The 18,692-nt window shown below is 36.3% G+C and overlaps 4 protein-coding genes across 7 annotated transcripts in view; 2 read left to right on the top strand and 2 right to left on the bottom strand.

Moving 5' to 3' along the window:
* The window catches only part of LOC118276239 (uncharacterized), a 276,416-nt gene that overhangs the window by 111,644 nt on the left and 146,080 nt on the right, over window positions 1-18,692 (bottom strand). The gene's annotated exons all lie outside the window — the stretch shown is intronic.
* LOC118276236 (uncharacterized) lies at window positions 4,494-6,855 on the top strand. Its single transcript, XM_035594478.2, has 3 exons — window positions 4,494-4,684; window positions 5,069-5,324; window positions 6,206-6,855. The coding sequence occupies exons 1-3, from the start codon at window positions 4,570-4,572 to the stop codon at window positions 6,705-6,707; spliced, it is 873 nt and encodes a 290-aa protein (XP_035450371.1). The 5' UTR covers window positions 4,494-4,569; the 3' UTR covers window positions 6,708-6,855.
* On the top strand, window positions 7,096-10,496 carry LOC118275980 (uncharacterized; the record flags this gene model as incomplete). The annotated part of the gene is made up of 4 exons (XM_035594105.2): window positions 7,096-7,239; window positions 7,375-7,597; window positions 7,961-8,154; window positions 10,297-10,496. Coding segments are annotated over exons 1-4 (663 nt in total), but the record flags the coding sequence as incomplete, so codon positions are not given.
* On the bottom strand, window positions 16,721-17,382 carry LOC118276238 (MAPK-interacting and spindle-stabilizing protein-like). Its single transcript, XM_035594480.2, has one exon. The coding sequence runs from the start codon at window positions 17,345-17,347 to the stop codon at window positions 16,751-16,753; it is 597 nt and encodes a 198-aa protein (XP_035450373.1). The 5' UTR covers window positions 17,348-17,382; the 3' UTR covers window positions 16,721-16,750.

Raw genomic sequence — 18,692 nt, 5'->3', positions numbered from 1 at the left:
TAAAGAATACACTAAAGAAAATATTTTCTTACATCGAATACTCCAAAAAGCATTGTCAAATTTTTAAAACCCCACAAAGAAATGTTATTATGAACGCTTTCGAAAGATTAACATCACAAAAGGCGTCCTGATTTAGCAATTATGAACAGTTTTACTTAACGTTGCTACCGTACTTTTCGCCATGGCATCGTTATGTCATAAAAATGCACATTTGCTACTGGTTATTGTTTCTGGGGGAACACAGTGAGACAAAAATGTCAGTTAAGATGATATCTGGGTCAGGTCGATGGCCTTTGTTATTGGCACAGTCTGCCTTTTGATAGTTATCACACTTTGTTTTGAATTATTATGAAAATACTAGCTTTTGCCAGCGACTATGCTGGTATTTCTGACTGGTCTTTCTGGCTTCAAACAAACAAACTTTCGCTTTTATAATATTAGTAGAATGACTATGGTATATTTATTAATTTAATGCTCATCATATACAATAGAGGTTATCAAAAAGTATTAACTTTTCGCCGATTATTATGTCTATAATCACATTGCAAAAGAAAACGGCGGTGGCAAAATACTGGTTTTGAATCCATATCCTAATTTATGACCGAGAGTTTTAATCGGTACTTTTGGAGTTGTCTAACAAAAATGCTTACAATTAATGAAACGGTCTGAAGTAGGTTACTTAAAAATTGATTAAAATTATCTTCCAATAGTAGAACTGACTACTGAGCTGACAGTTGAATCCCATTCCATAGTTCAAGTTCTAAAGGCAAATGAACAATCGCAATCTGACAATATGTCAGCATCAATACTCGACGGGATTCGATGAAACGTTACACGTATGTAACGCATGTCGGTGGTTTCAGATCCAACACGTCTTGTGCACATGGTTCCACATCAAGCTATGCAAAGACCAGTGTAAACTGACCGTTTAATCTGCGGAAAGATTAACAAAGCGAGGTCAGGATTAACTGGTTATTTGTATCTTGGTATGTAGTTGTATGTCCTCTAATTGATCTTGCTGTCTATTTCAATAATGTCAGCTTGATTTGTGTTTGGAGAGGTAATGGCAATTGATTATGTAGTTACATTATTTGCAATTTATGATTATGGAGTTACAATATTTAGGACATTATAGAATCTTTATTAGATTACATATAGATTGTTACTTTCAATTTGGAACTAAGCATAAAAACTTTCTTTGGATAATCAGTTCAATATTTTCAAGCAAGTATAGAATAAATTTCCAAATCAAGCTTTGTATTTGGTAACAGGCAAACCTCAACCTTGACATAAATACATTTGAGAAATGTGGCCTCTGTAAGCAAGTTTGAACTACTTATGAACATACTAATGACTTAGATAAGCTGAAATGCTTCTACAAAATATGTTTGAAAAATCACAGAGATGACTTTAACATGGACAGACGCCATATAAACATCAGAACTCAGGGTTAAAACAAGGTGAAAACAACTCGACTAAACCCTGAGACATGTATCAACAAGCCACCATCCACACGCTCAGACTACGTTGTACCCTCAACAACCCTCAACATGTTCGGATGCCGAGAATATGTAAACTTGTTCAAACATGATTGATTGCGTCCGATTTTGAACGTATCTGCGTGTTTGCTGATTGGGAGCGTTTCATTTTAATTACCTTCGCTCTCGTGGCGATTTAGGTTAAGTAAATCGATGTATTTTGTGTTACTGTCGATGGTAGATAGAGTTTCAAATTAATTTCTGGTTGGCTTTGTTATGTAAGTTCAACAGACAAACAAGGGGTCTCTTCGTTTGATGCCCATGTCAGATATACTGGCTGTTTCAAGTAGGGTAAGGCAAATAGGGATTCCAGTAAGCCTAATTTTAGGTTTTCCGTTCCAATTTTCTATTACCGACATGGAAATCTACGTTAGTAAAATAGCTAATAAATAGTTTAAAACAAATTGTTATTTTTCATCAACTTTTCACAGTATTCATTTCTGCAAACCATATGAAAATTATTATATCCACAATTAGTAGATCTTACAGGTTTGCTAAAATAGTTCTTATCTCAAAGATATAAAGTCTACAATAAAAACTATCTTTAAAACTTTACAAACAATGGGAAAAAATGTTCAGTGGAGCTCACTCTAACGTTATTTCAACGAAAAACCCAAAAACATTTTTGCTCTAGTTTTCCCCTCGGTTCTAATGGTAGTTGACTATCCTTTTTGGTTCCCTCTAATTATTTACAGAAACATCTTTGTTTAACTTATACATAGGGATATACCATTTGGAAAATACTTCGATATACATAAAAACTATTATAACATTAGAAGTTTATCAATCACTTATCGCTTAAAATTATATATATTTGTATGAATTACACTGAAATCTACAATTCCAATAATGGATGCCGCAAGGAGCAATCCTGGAACCAACTGTGAAAATCGATTGATGATATCCAATTCCGTTGGCTCTAGTTAGCTGTGTAATCAAACCCGCAGAATAGGACATCTGTTCACTTCCTGCAATTCTGTGGTGACTAAGGGATTGCGTGCCACAACTGGATCTGCATAACTTAATACTGGAGTTACACATGTCCATGTTTATTCTAAACGTAGATGTAGGTGTTTGTTGAGGGTATAAAAGAATTCGTTGTTTACTAAAAACTGGATAAAATATTATGTTGGTTTTGGCTTTGACTTCTCGTAAATCATAAATGGGTTACTTGAAAACTTAATTCCAAACTTTGTATACTCTTACTTAGGAACAACTGAAGCAGTTAAGTGTTAAAAAAATTACTAAAGTAAACTAGATTTTGTAGCTTATCTTTCATACTTATCATTTTGCACATTATCGTATAGTTTCTTATTCTTCTCCTCTAATAATATCGTCTGATTCATTTCGTAGATAAATGATAAATAAACGATAATGTTGAATGCAAGACAGTCATTCATGTCCCTGAGACTTCAGTGTTCGGGTGTTTTTATGATTGTATCTAGATCCTAGCTTACAGGAGGTGTAGTGGTTAAGGAAATTGTGGCGGACTACTCCCAGAAAAAAGTCCGTAAAATGAAAACTATATTTAAAGAAAGAAAGAAAGAAACGGTCAAAAATCGTATTCTACGAACTCCTATCAAGTCGAACTAATCGTACTTCCACCCCTATGTTCAGCAGTCTCGTCTAAGGAAGACATAAAACTGTCGGTAGTTAATTAACTAGACGTTCACAGCTCTATGCATAGCTCTTTGAGAGCTCCCCAACTTAGTTCTTTTACTTTAACTGCTCAGTTTAAACTTTAAACAACTTCTATTAGAAAGGTTTTAAAACCATATGAAGGGTTTATTTTGTTTTATGTTTTGATCCGTAGCGTGAATTATGTGTACAATTATAAGGTCATTAACCTCTTGTGTGCTGATATATGAGACATAGTAGAAAACGTATTTTGTCTCGCGTGGATCTACGTTATACCAGGGGTTAATATATCTCATATGGAAATAATGAGCAACAAATAGTAAAGGATAATTAGAGACAAATCAGCTTAGCTCTAGTTTGGACACATTAGGTAAACAGTAGTGGGATGGTTTATCTAGAATATACTTAATTTTAAAAAGTAATTTAGGAACCTGAAACTAATAACTTAAAGATAAAGATTTTTTGTAATATTAAACTTTAAAAAGCTAATAAAATTTTAGCTATTCTTAGGTGTTCTGAGAATATACCCCATAATCATTAATCAACGTCTGAGCCTCATGAAGGAGAACACTGTAGGATTTAGTAGACTTAATTCAATAGCCTCAAACTCCAAACATTTTGTATTTGTACAGTTGTTGACATTATTCACTTAATTGTTTTCTTTAGTAGGTACAACTTAGACGAAGCTGACATTTAGAATTAATTGACATTCAAATCTATTTATGTAACTCAATTTAAAAGGATCTATCTCTAAGTAATTTGCTTTAAGTAAACTTAAGTGCTCTGGAAATACGAATTAGTTTGGATCACTATATAATGAGAGTGAGATATTGGTTAAGGTTAAATCAACACGTAGCTTTATCATTAGCACGGAGAGAACAAAGGCTTTAATGTTTTTTTTTTTTTGACGATGTGAACTTTGTTCCCTTTGAGTCAATAAGATATTCTATAATTTTGATCGGTGTTGTCGAAGGGTTTTTTATGTTATACTAGCTAACGGATCACCTGATGGTAAGTAATCGCCGCCGCCTATGGACACCTAAAACACCAGAGGCGTTACTATTGTGTTGCCGGTCTTTTGGAATATAGAGGTTGTTTGGGAATCGGGGATTGGCAAGATTGGAAAGGGTAATTGAGCCACCGGTACCTCATTTACACAACTTTTTTAAATATTAACAATATTTTATAATATTTTAAAATAAATCCACCCACCTACTAAAAATAAAAGATAATGATACTTTTTAAATAAATTACTTACCGATAAGAACACAGGCAAAATTCCTTAAAAAAATAACTGTCGATGGCGATAATGACAGATCTGTCAAATGTCAATTTTTTCATTTCCTCGCGACGATAAACTACTGAAAGTAATAAAAAACTAATATTGTTCACAATGCTGTTCGGAAGCTCGGAGGCGTTGATGAGTTGTGATTCGGATCACCATTTCGAATTACTTACAAGGGATAGAAACAAATGCACTTTAATAGCTGACATAATTGTTTTACAATGTGAGTAACAACATAAAGCTGCGTCTACGCTAGGAGAGCCGAGCACGAGCGGAGCACGAGCCGAATACACTTCGTCTAGTGTGGACCAACTTACAAGCCTCGAACGAGCGCGCTGCGAGCGTTTCGTTCGTGCTTGGCTGCGTTCCGCCTGAGCCGCTCGCAACTCATTTTTCTTTACCTGTTCAGGCATTTAAGTGTCCGCAGCTGCGGACTACCTAGCGGGTTACCGGGGCTCCGGCTCGAAAAGCAGGAGCAGGAACGTCGTGGTTTACCGAAACAACAAAAATTGTTTCGTGCAAAAATCGAAACTCCCTACGGAACAGCCGGTCGCCCAGTTATTGGCAACAACCATGATTTACTTACTTATCGAAATCTTTTTTTTAGGTGTCTGTGTATGGGTAGGAGCAGCAACGATCCTCAGTTGCGTTTGGACTCCAGAGTATTCAACGCGGGACTACGACAAATTGGCTCGAATCATGTACCTGTATGATTCCGAGGCCTGTGGCTACCAGCTCAAGAAAGCCAAGATGATATCAAACTTGCAGATCAGTAATGAGACGTATGACCTTGATGTTCTTCCCATCAAATGGCAGCCAGCTATCACCACTGTGTCTACTCGTCTCTCAGCTAAGACAAGAAAGTACGTATTACATTTTATTTTGATTGTACCAAGAGGTAAGTAGAAATACACATAAGACAATATCAACTGCCTCGTTGGTCGAGTGTAGTATAGTGCGACTGCTGGACAAGGGGTCTCGGGTTCGATTCCCGGGTGGGGCAAAGTATTACAGGACTTTTTTGGATTTTCGAAAAATTTCTCAGTAGTAGCACAGAGCCTGGAATTGTGCCCAGTAAGTATATGACAATAGGCTCATCTCCTATTATACTTTTAACACAAATGGTGAAAAGTGGGTGTACATTGTTTAGTGGCATTACGTGCCGTAATGTTCACCTCTGCATAGCCTTTCGAGGATAAAAGGCGTGTCGCTATGTTATGTAAGACAATGTTAGCACTTTACCACTTATGTTATGAATCCCATGTCTTATGTTCCACAGGATTATAATTATGAGCCTACAACCTATTATTTCCCAACCTATAATATACACTATCATGAGCAAAAACATTCTTACAATGAATAAAAATATCGGTTACTTTATATCTTCCTTACATTAAGAACACAAAACAAAAGTAATATTCAATAACAGATACCAATTTGTGTCGTCCATTTTCCCTTGTCTTCGTGAAAGCTTCGGAACAAAAAACACCGAGATTCCGGGACAGTAAGTTTAATGAAGTGAACATCGCCGGCTGTACGTAATCCGATATTTTTACATCGCATTGTACTAGTGCCATTTTGTCCCGATATACTGCATGTTTTGCATATTTATTACAAATTGACTTCGTTATACTGAGATAGGAAAAGTTCCCATTCTCGCAATTTGCGTTTTAAAATAGATCCTTTATTATCTGTTATTGTGTATTTGTTTATTAAACTAATCTAAATTCTCCTTTCTTTACAGATACATAGAATTAAGCTTAACCTTCCACGTTCTATGGTTCTTTCTAGCCATTGCGTTTCGGGTCATCATGAAGAATAACTCGGATATACGCGCTTTGAAATTCGCTCTAGATATATTCTTCTACAGCTGCGTCATCATTGTCGGTTTTGACTTCTCAATGGCAATAGTCTACGTCACGCATATCAAGCAGAGCTTAACTAAAGGAATGATATTGAGGTACAGTGGATGGAACATCGATCTGAAACTAGACAGCTATGATAACTTCGCCGGCTGGCTCCCAATCCTAGCCTCTGTATGCTGGCTACGGGGTATTGTATTCTTCATGATCAATGTGTACTTCTGTAAAGTTATCAGAATTATCTTAAAAAAGATCAGGAGGAAAGAGTTCAGAAAGAAATGGCCTGTCGATCAGTATAATCCGTTCCCCGAACCACGACAACTTGAATCTGATGACAATAAAATCCTAGTGTACAGGTTGGGGGAGCAAAACCCTCAAATTTAATTAAAATATTCGGTGATTTATATTAAGATTTAATATCTATTAAGTATATAACACTAAAACCAATTTGAACCTTAGTGAAAAGGAAATAGAGCTCATTTTTTGCAATAAAAAAGTTCGTAAAAGTAACAGACTTTTATTATATAGATTAGCAAGCAATGAATTTTTCCCAAAGAACGTTTGGTAACGAGAAATGAAATGAAGCGGTTCTGCTCTTGAACGAATTCAATTTGAAACGTTGGTAGAAGGATGCTATTAAATTTTTCATTATCACCTCCCGGCGGGAGACGTTGCCCATTAATTCTGGACTTTACCTGTAATCAAAACATGGGGCGGGCCCATTTTAGTGACAGCAAATTGGTACGCGGCCCACTTGAAAATTGTTTGCTCTCTAGATTGTCTCGGGAACGTTTTGTAACGAGTTTGAGTGTGGCCTTGAATTGGAAAAGGTTTATTATTTAATAACTGTCGCAATAATAAACCGAAGTAATGGGGTCGTTAGGATTTTGGAGCATGCTAGCGATACTCTTCCAAAGTAAGGATCGTTATTTGTGATAATTTATTTCACGGTCTGTGTACTCTGACGCGATTTAATAATATTTTGGAACGATAGCAGTGGTACCTTTACATTTTGTATCTACATTAAAGATTTTGTCTTTAACACTTTCAGCAGTATTAGTTGTGATTCTAAGTTGGCTGACTTTAGACTGTAAGTTCGAGCCGGATGACACCGAGTTGCATGAGATCACGTTGATTAAGATCCTGTACTTGTATGACCCTGAAGCTTGTGAGAAGGTCTTCTTCTACAACGTGACAGCTAGCATTGGTCACGATAGAATATACACGAGTATAGTGTGGCCTACGAAGAATCACGTCGCTTCGAGATTTAGAACGTTAGTCATTTTATCTTCTTTTATATGTTAAGTAGAGGAACAAGTAAAAAGGTGCGGTTCTGGAGTAGAGCGAAGAAGACTCACCAATCACATGGCTTGAAACCCACATCTCTCCACTCCGCTTCAATGGAAACACCTACTTTGAATGCTAATTTCTCTTCTTCCCACTCTTCCACATCCTAATGCTGTTTTGACATTGTTGTAACGTCTTTTTAGGATAAGCAGATATGTATCATTTCATCAATATTAGTGAACTTTTCTATAAATTACTATTATTGAATGAAAGTTAGGTACAAAACAATAATCACGCTTCTATTTTTGTTTTCTTTTTAGCTTTCAGTTTATTTTGTCATTGCATTTCAGAGAGATGCAAGTATGGCTGGCGCTACACTTAATCTGGACGTTGTTTGCCATCATCAACATGACCCAAGGACAGCGGTCGTGCAGTTTCTACGCCACCCTGCTGCCGTTCACCACCACTGGCATCGCACTGCTCATTACTGATGTCATATACGCCATATTATTCCTGATCGATGCTGAATATACCTACACTGAAAGTAAGATTTTCTACTCTTATTTTGTACATTGAAATATGTAGTATATTTTTTCGGACTTTGTGTTAATATAACTGAAATTAAAAATTTACAAACTACCACTTGACCCGACAGATATGTACAAAAGTCCTTTACTGAAACCAACAGATTACTTAATGAAGTCGTTGAATTCAACAATTCACTTAACCTTCCTATACTCGCGCATTGGTCTGTGAGACCGACGAAACATTTTTTCAATTTTTTTTTTGTTTTTGGTAACCCCAGCGTCTCCATTTTTTTAGTAGCTGCCGGATTCGTTGCCAACTTCATTTTACTGCACGCAGTGCGTTTGTGCGAAACGCACATGTTGGTGTGTTTGGCGCCAATCGGTCCGTCAGACCGACGCGAGTATAGGCGTAACTTTTATCGTACGTATAAAAGTAGTATAAGATTGTTACTGTGCAGCTGATAACCAAGTGAATCTGTGATTTACATATCTTATAGCTATTGTTTTTTAAAATAATAAAGTTTATTTGAGTTTTTTTTTTGAAGAAATATGTTTTAGTTCAGTTTACTTAGTACATAAGAAAAATATGTCAATTTTGAAGGCTATTTTGTATGAGACTGATAGTCAAGTTAAATATATAATTAACAAGTTATAACATGATATGATTGTTTCATTATATCCTCTATTTTGAAAACAAAATATAATCTTTATAGGTTTTCATAGAAAAAAAATAAATGACAGCAGTTCAAACTATCGGTCTGTGAGACCGCGCGCGAGTATAGCTGTAACAAAAAATCACGCGAGTATAGGAAGGTTAAAGCGGTTTTCAATTATAATAACAAAAGCTGTTCTGTTTAAAGAATCGGATTTACATATAAGACAAAAGAAGGGAAACAAACAGACGAAGCCCCAACGAGGAATTGTAAATCCCCTTGACGCGACGATATCCGATAAGCTACTGGATACATTGCTGGTGATGTACGAAACCAGACAGCCATTACACCATCAAAGGCAGCGATAGTACGAATTTAATACGTATCGTTTCTGAGCTCGGCCACTTTACAACCGATGTAGAGTGGAGGCAATCTCACAGGATTACATTCGGTTGAATACTGTACGTCAGACTTTGATCTGCCTCCAATGAATTATTCAGAAGTTTTACTTGACCACACTTTAAATTTTAATACCTTTGCTGTGTCGAATTTATTTATAAGGCTTCTTGTGTTTAATTTCCGAGCGCCATAAAATATACATCATCATCAGACTAATTTCTTCCAGTTGGAAACAAAGGCACAATTTGTTCATCAAGTTTAACACTAATTTTACAGTGAGATTAATTTTATTCTAGTGCTATTTTCAACTTTATCTCTATGATTATAATGCATATTTTATTATTTAACACCAGCGTGTCCTTTGCCCACATACGATCATTAATACTAACAATCTCTGTCATCATCATTAGTCTATCCCTAATATCTACTATAATAGGGTCTAAAATGGTAAGGATAACGACAATTACCACATTTATTCAAGGCCTACATAAGCTCGGCCTCTTTGTAATTGATGCCCACTCTGGAGCCAGCTTTAGAGAGCAGACGGCCGAGTTTAATCTGTGCCGAGTCGACAGGATAACTGTTCCATTCACTCCACACTAGTGGTCCTGCCTTCACTCAATAGAAATTCAGTCCTATTCAATATTCAGATTTAGGAAGAAAAATGTTAAAATGTTTAATTAACGCTACTTATGTTTTTGGTCAAACTACATTGCCAGTAAATTGCAATTTTACTGGCAATATTAGTTCTATTGCGCTTGGCACTGCTGTATATATTGTATTGCTTTTTTTAAATAGTTAGGAAATCATCATCATCTACATTCTGAAAGTCTACTGCTGGGCTATGGTCCTTCTTTATATGCATAATTATCTACTCTCTTACATTAGCTACACACTTTATGATTTAACTGTGTAGTTTTATCTGTACAGTCGTACTGTACAGTTAACATTGTAACTATTTTACTGTCAATTTTAACTGTATAATCCAACTGCACAGTAAAGTTAAACCGTAAGATGTGTAGAGCCCACAAGAGGGATTGTAGTAATCTCTACGTTTGAGAGTTGTGTTGTAGATTGCACCTACATCTCTCTTCTCTAATTCCTCAGCAACTATACTCCTCTACCTGACGAACAATGGCCATCTCCGGGCTATAATGAAGAGGCCTTTATCAACAGCCCTGGACGTGGAGGACACGTCCTGGATAGCCGTGGTCATGGCCTACTGCAGCATCAGGGGCATCGTGCAGTGGCTAGTCAACTTCTGGATTGTCAAGGACAATTACTTCGAAGGATTGAATCATTATCGTAAGATTTTTTTTTATCTATTAATACCTAAATTAATTATTATGTTATCGGTTTACTCACGTAACGGTTTGACGAGGAACACGACTAGTTTCAAACCATGCTAGAGGCTCATATTCAATCATTTTATTAATACCTGAATCGCGACTGTCAAGCAAGGAATCTCGTGTTTAATAGTGGTGGGACAGAGCGTCATTGAGCACATTTTGGTTTTTGGAAAATAAAACTAATGAAAAGACAGATCGTATTATCGTAGTAATTGGCGTTCCATTGTCTCTGCCTACCCCTGGGAGACAGGCGTAAGTTTATGTAGGTAAGTAAGTATGATTCATTGTATGTCTACATTTAAAATGGATAATAGTCGAAAGTCACCTTAATTTTTTTTAATAGCTTTCCACTGAATTAAAAGAACAAATAGATGTTCCGTAAAATAAATATATTTAGTGTGTTCACAGATGTTTTATATTTATTATAAAAACTGAAGGTATGAGAGACGGAAACTAATTTACATAGCTCCATATGAAATATTATTATGGTATCACGTGCACTCTTTATATAGGTAATTAACATTATACTTCTTGTAATTATATTCGAATAATATAGGTATATACACATAGCAATTTAAAAAGCTAATATAAGTTATCTTGTCTGAAGTACCTACAAAGCATAATTATATATTGTTATGTTTTTTTGCAATAATTGCTCTTTTAGGTATGCGATTTTTTCACAAAAGCATGCTTAAAGAACAAAAGTGCGTATTGATTCTGCATAAAAAAAGCCTTTTACCAAACACCAGACGCAGTTTCAGGCTCCATGCTATTACTAAGATTTTTAAAAATCACAAGTCAGCTTTTAGATCATCCCAGAAACAAAACCTGACCCAATTTTCTTGGGACCTTTCAACCAATGACTTATCCTAAAACATATTATACAAACATTAGTATGTTCAAAGCGATGTCCAAACTCAGCATTGTGTTTAGGAAGCTCATAATTTATAAACATTGTGCTCTAGGGACTGTCCTAAGACCCGAACTTAGGATCTCAAGTTGGTCATCCATTTTAATGGTTATTATGTTCACTACTAGTCCTTTACACTATCGCTTGCGTAACATGTTTATGTAACTAAATGTTGTAGTATAAATTATACTTTAAGGATTTTTAAGCGGTCTTTTTGGTCGAAGGACCCCCCGAATACTTCCCCTATGCGAAACGAGAGGGAATGTCAGAGTCTTACTGACTTAAAACCAATCTGTACTTCAGCGATCAGCGCCGCCCATGGTTACTCCTGCTTTTCGACGCGTGGTTCTGGGTATTTATGGGTGGCGCTGATCGCTTACCATCAGGTCAGCTGACTGCTCGTCTGTCAGTACGACAACTGTTTGACATTATGATCGACCTTATTGTATAAGACTCATACTACCTTTGCTTGCTACATAAACCTAGCCACGCACAGGACACAACTCCAAGCTCCGAAGCAGTAAATTAATATCTGTATCACTATTAACAATATCTCTTTATTTTTTACAGGCAAATTACAGCACCATAAACCCAGGGTACGATTGAAGAGTTCCTCATTTAGCATGTGATCAAGCCCATGAACTGTGCTGGTATGACACGGGATTATAGACCTTATTACAACGAAATTGGGACTGTTAATGTATGTGTTAATAATTAATGCAGTGATGGTTACTTTTCTTATAATAAAGATAAAAATACTTCATAATTGTTCTGCTTTAATCAAAATAAAAAAATATAGTAGTAAGTATTTGGTAATTACATGATTCCCATTTTGATATTATATTCATAATGACATTATTCCAAACTGATTACTTAAAAAATATAAAACGCTTTGCTTTTAAAGAAAAAAAAAAATCTAAAACAAAAAAATCCCCTAAGCAGATTTTGTTTAACAAAAATATTTTCCTTATCCCACACCTTCGCCACACAATAATAGACACTCTCTATCAACGCTTAAGATCTAAAATCGGATGCAAATGATGGTGTTTATTGCTATCCCTTTTTTGCGGTGTCTACAAACTGACTGATAAACCATAATAGGTAAGGGGTTATAGGAGTGGACAACAAGTGGTCTATGACACTTGATCATATCTTTTTATGACCATCTATGAATCTATGACAAGCGGTCAGTGAAAGCCATAAGGTTTTTTAAGGTTATTTTTATTGTCTTGCGTGCTTTTTTATATTTATGGGGATGTTCTTCAATATTCATTTATATTTTAGAAGTAAATTTATTTGTTAAGATTGACGGTGTTCTTTGAAGCTATCAAACCTGCTACCTACTATACTCCCTGATATAGGTAATATTTGACATATGGCACACTAGATTTTACCGAGGCAGTCAAGTGGTCACAAGTGCGATTGCCGGACAAGGGCTCCCAGGTTCGATATCCGGGTCAGATCGGATTGCCGAGAAAAAATCAGTAGTAAGGATTTGAACCCGGTATTATGGCAATAGACTCAGCCCCCATTGCATGAGACTTCTAACACAAACGGTGAAAAGGTAAGTGTGCATTGGACAGTGATATTACGTGCCGTAATGTACACCTCTGTCTGCACCTTCGGTTATAAAGAGGAGTGACAATATAGACACTAGCTTTAATGTGTGCCAAGCTATCTTTTCGACAGGAAACAATATACCATTACTTGCACTTCCAAAATAAACATCGGCATGATATCAAAACATTTAGGCTAAACTCCAACCTAGATTCCTAAGGACATTTCAAGCTCAAGATGAAAGAACAAAAAACCTCGTTAAACATGAAACATGGCCACATTTAGTATCGCCCAAATAAAATGAACGCACACACATTAGAAACAGCTGTCTTTATATTAAGGCTACACACACATTAACAACTAGGGATGTTGTAGAAGACGGGTTTTTTGATATTGCGATTTAATATATTCGTATTAGCATAACATGCCTTCTGAATGCACGTTTGGTGCGGTGGCTGGGCAACTGGATACCGCGCAACGTGTAGCTGGTTCGATGCCGGCACGAAGCAACTCTTTGTGTTACACAAATTGTTGTTTCGGGTCTGAGTGTCATTTGTTTGTGAACTTTTATGTTTGTAAACGCACCCACGACACAGGAGAAAATCCTAGTGTGGTGCAACATTTAAAAAAAATAAATATATTAGCCAGTCATCTCATACTGATATCTATACTTCTATACTTATTATCTATACTTATATACTTATATTTATCTTTATATGCATAATTCTTCTGTAAGTGTGTATGTCACTGAACTTCTCTTAAACGACTGGACCGATTTTGAAGAATTTTTTTGTGTGTATTCAAGGGGATCTGAGAATGGTTTAGATTCACAATTTTGTCCGCTGGACAATGTTTTTTTTTATTAATTTTAATTTATTAGTAGTTGTTGATTTTGGCACCATCGCAGTGTCAAATATTAATGACGTTAGATATTGTCATAACATTTGAATAATAATTTTCATCAAAATGGTCCAGAATGTTTTGGCTTATTAAAAAAAGTTTAAAATTTTCAAATTAAAGACGTGTAGACAGGACAACGTCTGTCGGGTCCGCTAGTAATCTTATAAAGCTGAAGAGTTTGTTTGTTTGAACGCGCTAATCTCCGGAACTAGTGGTCGGAATTGAATAATTCTTTTTGTGTTGGATAGTGCATTTATCGAGGAGGACGGAAGTAAAATAGCTATAAAACATCAGGCTATGACCAATAGGAGCCGAGCAGAGCGAGTGAAACTGCGCGGAAGTAGCTAGTCTTTAATATTATGAATACTGGTGGAAAAGCATCCTAAACCTAATACGAATATGTCACAGCTCCAAAACAGCTGGGTTCCATGAATACAAGCAGATGAATACGTGGCAGCAATTAAAATCCGTCGCCATTATAAATGACATAATTATTGCCGAGCCAACGTTTAGCCGCTCGCGGTAATGAATGCCCCAAAGGCTGGTTCCTACAACTGACTTCTATGAGGTTAAGTCTGTATGCTCTTTCAGTTAGTATGATACATCATCTTCTTTAATTTGGTGTTTTTTACGAATGGCTCGATGGTATAAGCAAGTAAACGAGCCGACGGAACGCCTGATGGTAAGCAATCTCCAGACACAGATTCTCGTAACACCAGAGGCACTAAAAGTGCGTTGCCAACCTTTTGGGAGTTAGGAATTTAAGTTGTTTCACGTCGGTTTTGTGAGGTCCTGGTATCACTACGGTCAAGCCAGATAATTTGTGCCGAAGCATGACTCTCCCACACTTAAAATTGTTTTGTGATGAAAATTCGTTTCTAAATATTCAAATTGTTAAGAAAAAAATGTTATATACTGTATTTAATACGGGCATAAAATATTATCATTTTCAAAGACATGGGGGGCAAAAGTGAGCAGCAGGACCTATAATAAATGAGTGACGGATCCAAATTATAATTAGATCCCCTCCGACTTGCCATCGATCTATCTAATGTTCCAACGGTTAAATCATTCCGTGTCAAATAAATGATTTGTCCAATCAAGAATTTATTATGTCACTTTTTATCAAATCTGTTTTTATAAAGTCGATTTATCTTACAAGATATATTTTTGACTGTCAGTTTCAATTTTAAAAGAAGTCTTTTTTACAATGATTTTCAGTAAATGTGAATATACCTAATCAACACTTAAAAGTTTCTCCGTTTCGTAAAATACATACCTACGTATCTAAAATACCGTGGTGGCCCGGAGATTTAAAACCTATCAACGGCAAGTACCAATGTGACTTTTCCGAGCTACATGTACTTTCTAAGATTATTTAGACATCACTAACAAACGGTGAAGGAAAACATAGTGAGGAAACCTAGGCTTATAATTTCTAATTATTATTATAAGTTTGAAACCAACACACGTTGAGCAAGCGTGGTGATTAATGCTCAAACCATCTCGAGAAGAATACACTTTAGTCAGCAGTAACCACTATTAAGCAGTTGATGTCATCTAAATCTCGTCTATCTATGTGCCAAGTTACATCTAAACAGCTTCAGTAGTTTTTCCTTAACAGTGTGACAAACACTGTTAGAAAGCAAGATTATTCACTTCACGCCACATTATTTAACAAACACCCATTCATAAACCTCATACATATTATGAAAGGACGGTGTCAATCCGGTGCTGACGTCACAGTACTCAAGTGAGTAACATGAGACACTCATGACCCAATTCTTTAGCTACACGATCCTCATGGGAACTGTCACCTGCTTTACCTTCCATTTTCAGTAAAATAGCTGAAGAAATGTAAGACTTATTATGTACAGTGTAAGTGAATATAAACTCTGATTTTTAGGCTACAAAGTTGATTTTTGAATGGTTAAGTGGTAATAGGTAATTGCTTGGATGACATGTTTTGTTATAGAGGTTGTTTTATACTTTGCATGTTGTAAGTTTCTGGTTAGATTCCTGATTAAGAAAAATCATCATCTTATTTTGTTATTTATTTAGACTGCCAAGAGCGACTGCCGAACAAGGGGTCTCATGTTCGATTCCCGGGTCGGGAAAAGTATAACTGAGCTTTTTTCGGTTATTCAAAAATTTCTCAGTGGTAGCATGGAGTCCAGAATTGTGCCTAGTACATGGCAATAGGTTCACCCCGTATTACATGGGACTTATAACACAAAATAATGGTGTAAAGTGAGTGTACACTGTACAGTGGCATTACATGCCGTGCACCTCTGCCCACCCCTACGGGTATAAAAGGCGTGACAATGCTTTATGGTGAAAGGTGGAAGTTACCGCAGCAAAATTTAGAATGGGTGTATCTTTGATTATCTACTCTTTAATTCAGGAGGAGAATGAAAGTGTTTTTTTTAAGTAAACAAGTTACCTTTTATGTAATACTTTAAACAGTATACAATATACTTTAACAAACATTAATTAATTATTATTATTATAATGTAATTAACAAAAGCTTTTAATCTGTATCACTACAACGTTATTGATAAATTCCGAAATCAATTAATGCTGTTTTAAATTCCAATGCATTAATGGGAGCCATAATGCGATATCAGGAGACACAATTGAATTAATTGTTAATATGTTTTACGTGATATTCACTTCATTGTTTGATGTGGTGACTCGATGGTGTAAAGCCACAATTGTCACATTGACAGAAACCTTTCTGAGCACATTTCACTACAACAATATCTTCTGTGTACTAATGTTAAATTCTTAGGAGTTACAAAGAAGAAACCAGTACTTTACAGCATAAACACTTTATTGAACATCATCAGTTCGTAAATTGTAAGAGAATAGGAGCAGGTCGGCGGAATTTGAGTCTCGCAGTATACTTCATATTCTGGACATCATTGCTCGTCACAAACTCCACTTTCTGCAGCTGACCATTTGGAAGCAGTACGTAGTAAGTTCCATCGCTTTTCTGGATATCCACTGGGCCTTCCAATCTCTCAGCTTGAGGGTTATCCGTGGTCGGAGCTACAGTAGTCTCAGGAGCACCATAAGTATTATCGGGAACGCCGTAGCTGGTGGCTGGTGGTGTCTGCTTGGGCAGCTCAAATGCCTGACCCTGGGGTTTCCATCCAGAAGCTGGATAAGGTGCATCCGGAGCTCCGTACTGTTCAGCAGGCGGTCCATATTGGTCAGCTGGCTTTTCTGCCTTTTCTTCAGTGGGAAGAGTGAAGGGTTCTCCGGCAGGTTTCCATCCTGATTCTGGGTACGGTCCTGATGCCTCAGTGGTCGGTTCGGTTGGTGAATCCGTGGTGGTTGGAGCTAGCTCTTGGCGCTGGAACCTGAACCTCGCTGGTCTGAAGCGAGGCAGGTCAGCCAGGGCTCCGATCACAACACAAGACAGGATGAGGAACTTCATGTTTGCTGTTGAGTGGTTGAATGATACTGGTAGCCATATTTCGGCACATTTTATACCTACTACGATATTAAGTTTATGGTGCTTTGTTATATCATAAATGGTGTGATAAGGACATCATAGAGGATATTCGGTGATTCCCAAGTCAGGTCACGTTCTGTTTGACTGACTTTGACCTGATGACGATGACGGAGTTTTATAACTGATTTAAACGTGTTGTTAATTAATTAAGTGATAATTAATGCAGAAGGTTTTTGTTTACCTTGTAATTTGTGTGTGATTAGCATATTTATAGTGTATTAAACTAAAATTATTTACACGCTAGGACTTTTTCCCGTTTTACTTTGGACAAGGATTGCTTCTAGACGTCAGTACATAAAATTATAAATGAAATACTCTTGGAATTAGTACAGCTGTTCACATCAATGACTCATTCTTTAGCAATTCCTTTAAACCGATTCCAAAAAAAAAGGTTTTCAGTTTGACCTGTAGATACCTATGTATCTATGTTTGGGCGCGATAATCTGGCGTTTGGTTGAACCGATTTAGATCCGGTTTTCAGCAACCTCTTTTAGTTTTAGGTATATTACCCGATCTAAAGAATGAAGATGAAGTTTTTCACTGTAACAGGTGTTTTACGCATTGTCTGCGCTTAGAGCTAGTAGTGTTTGAAGTCGGTTTTTTTAACGTAGTTTAAGAATTATTTAACTATGTTATTAAAGAAATCATACCCGCCAAGCAATTTTCTTTCTTAACCACTTCATTTACTAAGGACAAATTACGAAATTACTAAAACAAAAGCCAAAATACTGAATTATTTGCTTGAGTATCTATTTACATCTCAAAAACACTCTATTATACCTCTTATCTCACTTACAACATAATTGTATTATAATATAACCGTGAAACAATTCATCTTGAACAAAATTAAGGTGGACTGGTGACAATAAAGCCCTATTTCGTAACAAGAACAAACAGACGATTGTCAGGAAAGAGGTCGGCTCACGAGTGGGGCGCCATTGTGGACAAATAAAATGCCTTTTCCTTTTTTAAAATATTTCCGCAGTTTTTTTGATGACACTTTGCTTTTTTTTTTGTTATTCTTATATTTTTTTGGCTTGCATTTTTTTTAAGAATTAAAAGGCCTATTGTAAAAGTATTTTCCTTATCATAAGTAAAATAGTCACAGCACATTTTGGAATATTATTTTACATCCACATTTAGGTATTAAACTTAATAGTTCCTAAAACTTAAACATAATTAGGTCTCCTAGGGGGTACCCCCCATCCCAATCTTCCCAATCCCCGATTCCCCAACAACCCTTAAATTCCTAACCCCCAAAAGGTCG

Source organism: Spodoptera frugiperda, chromosome 31, assembly GCF_023101765.2.
Source record: "Spodoptera frugiperda isolate SF20-4 chromosome 31, AGI-APGP_CSIRO_Sfru_2.0, whole genome shotgun sequence".
Taxonomy (NCBI): domain Eukaryota; kingdom Metazoa; phylum Arthropoda; class Insecta; order Lepidoptera; family Noctuidae; genus Spodoptera; species Spodoptera frugiperda.
Note: the sequence above shows the minus strand (reverse complement) of the source record. Positions and strands in the feature narration are given on the sequence as shown.

Excerpts from the sequence above, each read along its gene's own strand:
- LOC118276236 (XM_035594478.2), top strand. The coding sequence starts at position 4,570 with ATGCTGTTCGGAAGCTCGGAGGCGTTGATGAGTTGTGATTCGGATCAC. Across the intron at positions 4,685-5,068 it reads TGACATAATTGTTTTACAAT|GTGTCTGTGTATGGGTAGGA; the intron begins GTGAGTAACAAC and ends TCTTTTTTTTAG. Across the intron at positions 5,325-6,205 it reads CTCTCAGCTAAGACAAGAAA|ATACATAGAATTAAGCTTAA; the intron begins GTACGTATTACA and ends CTTTCTTTACAG.
- LOC118276238 (XM_035594480.2), bottom strand. The coding sequence starts at position 17,347 with ATGAAGTTCCTCATCCTGTCTTGTGTTGTGATCGGAGCCCTGGCTGAC.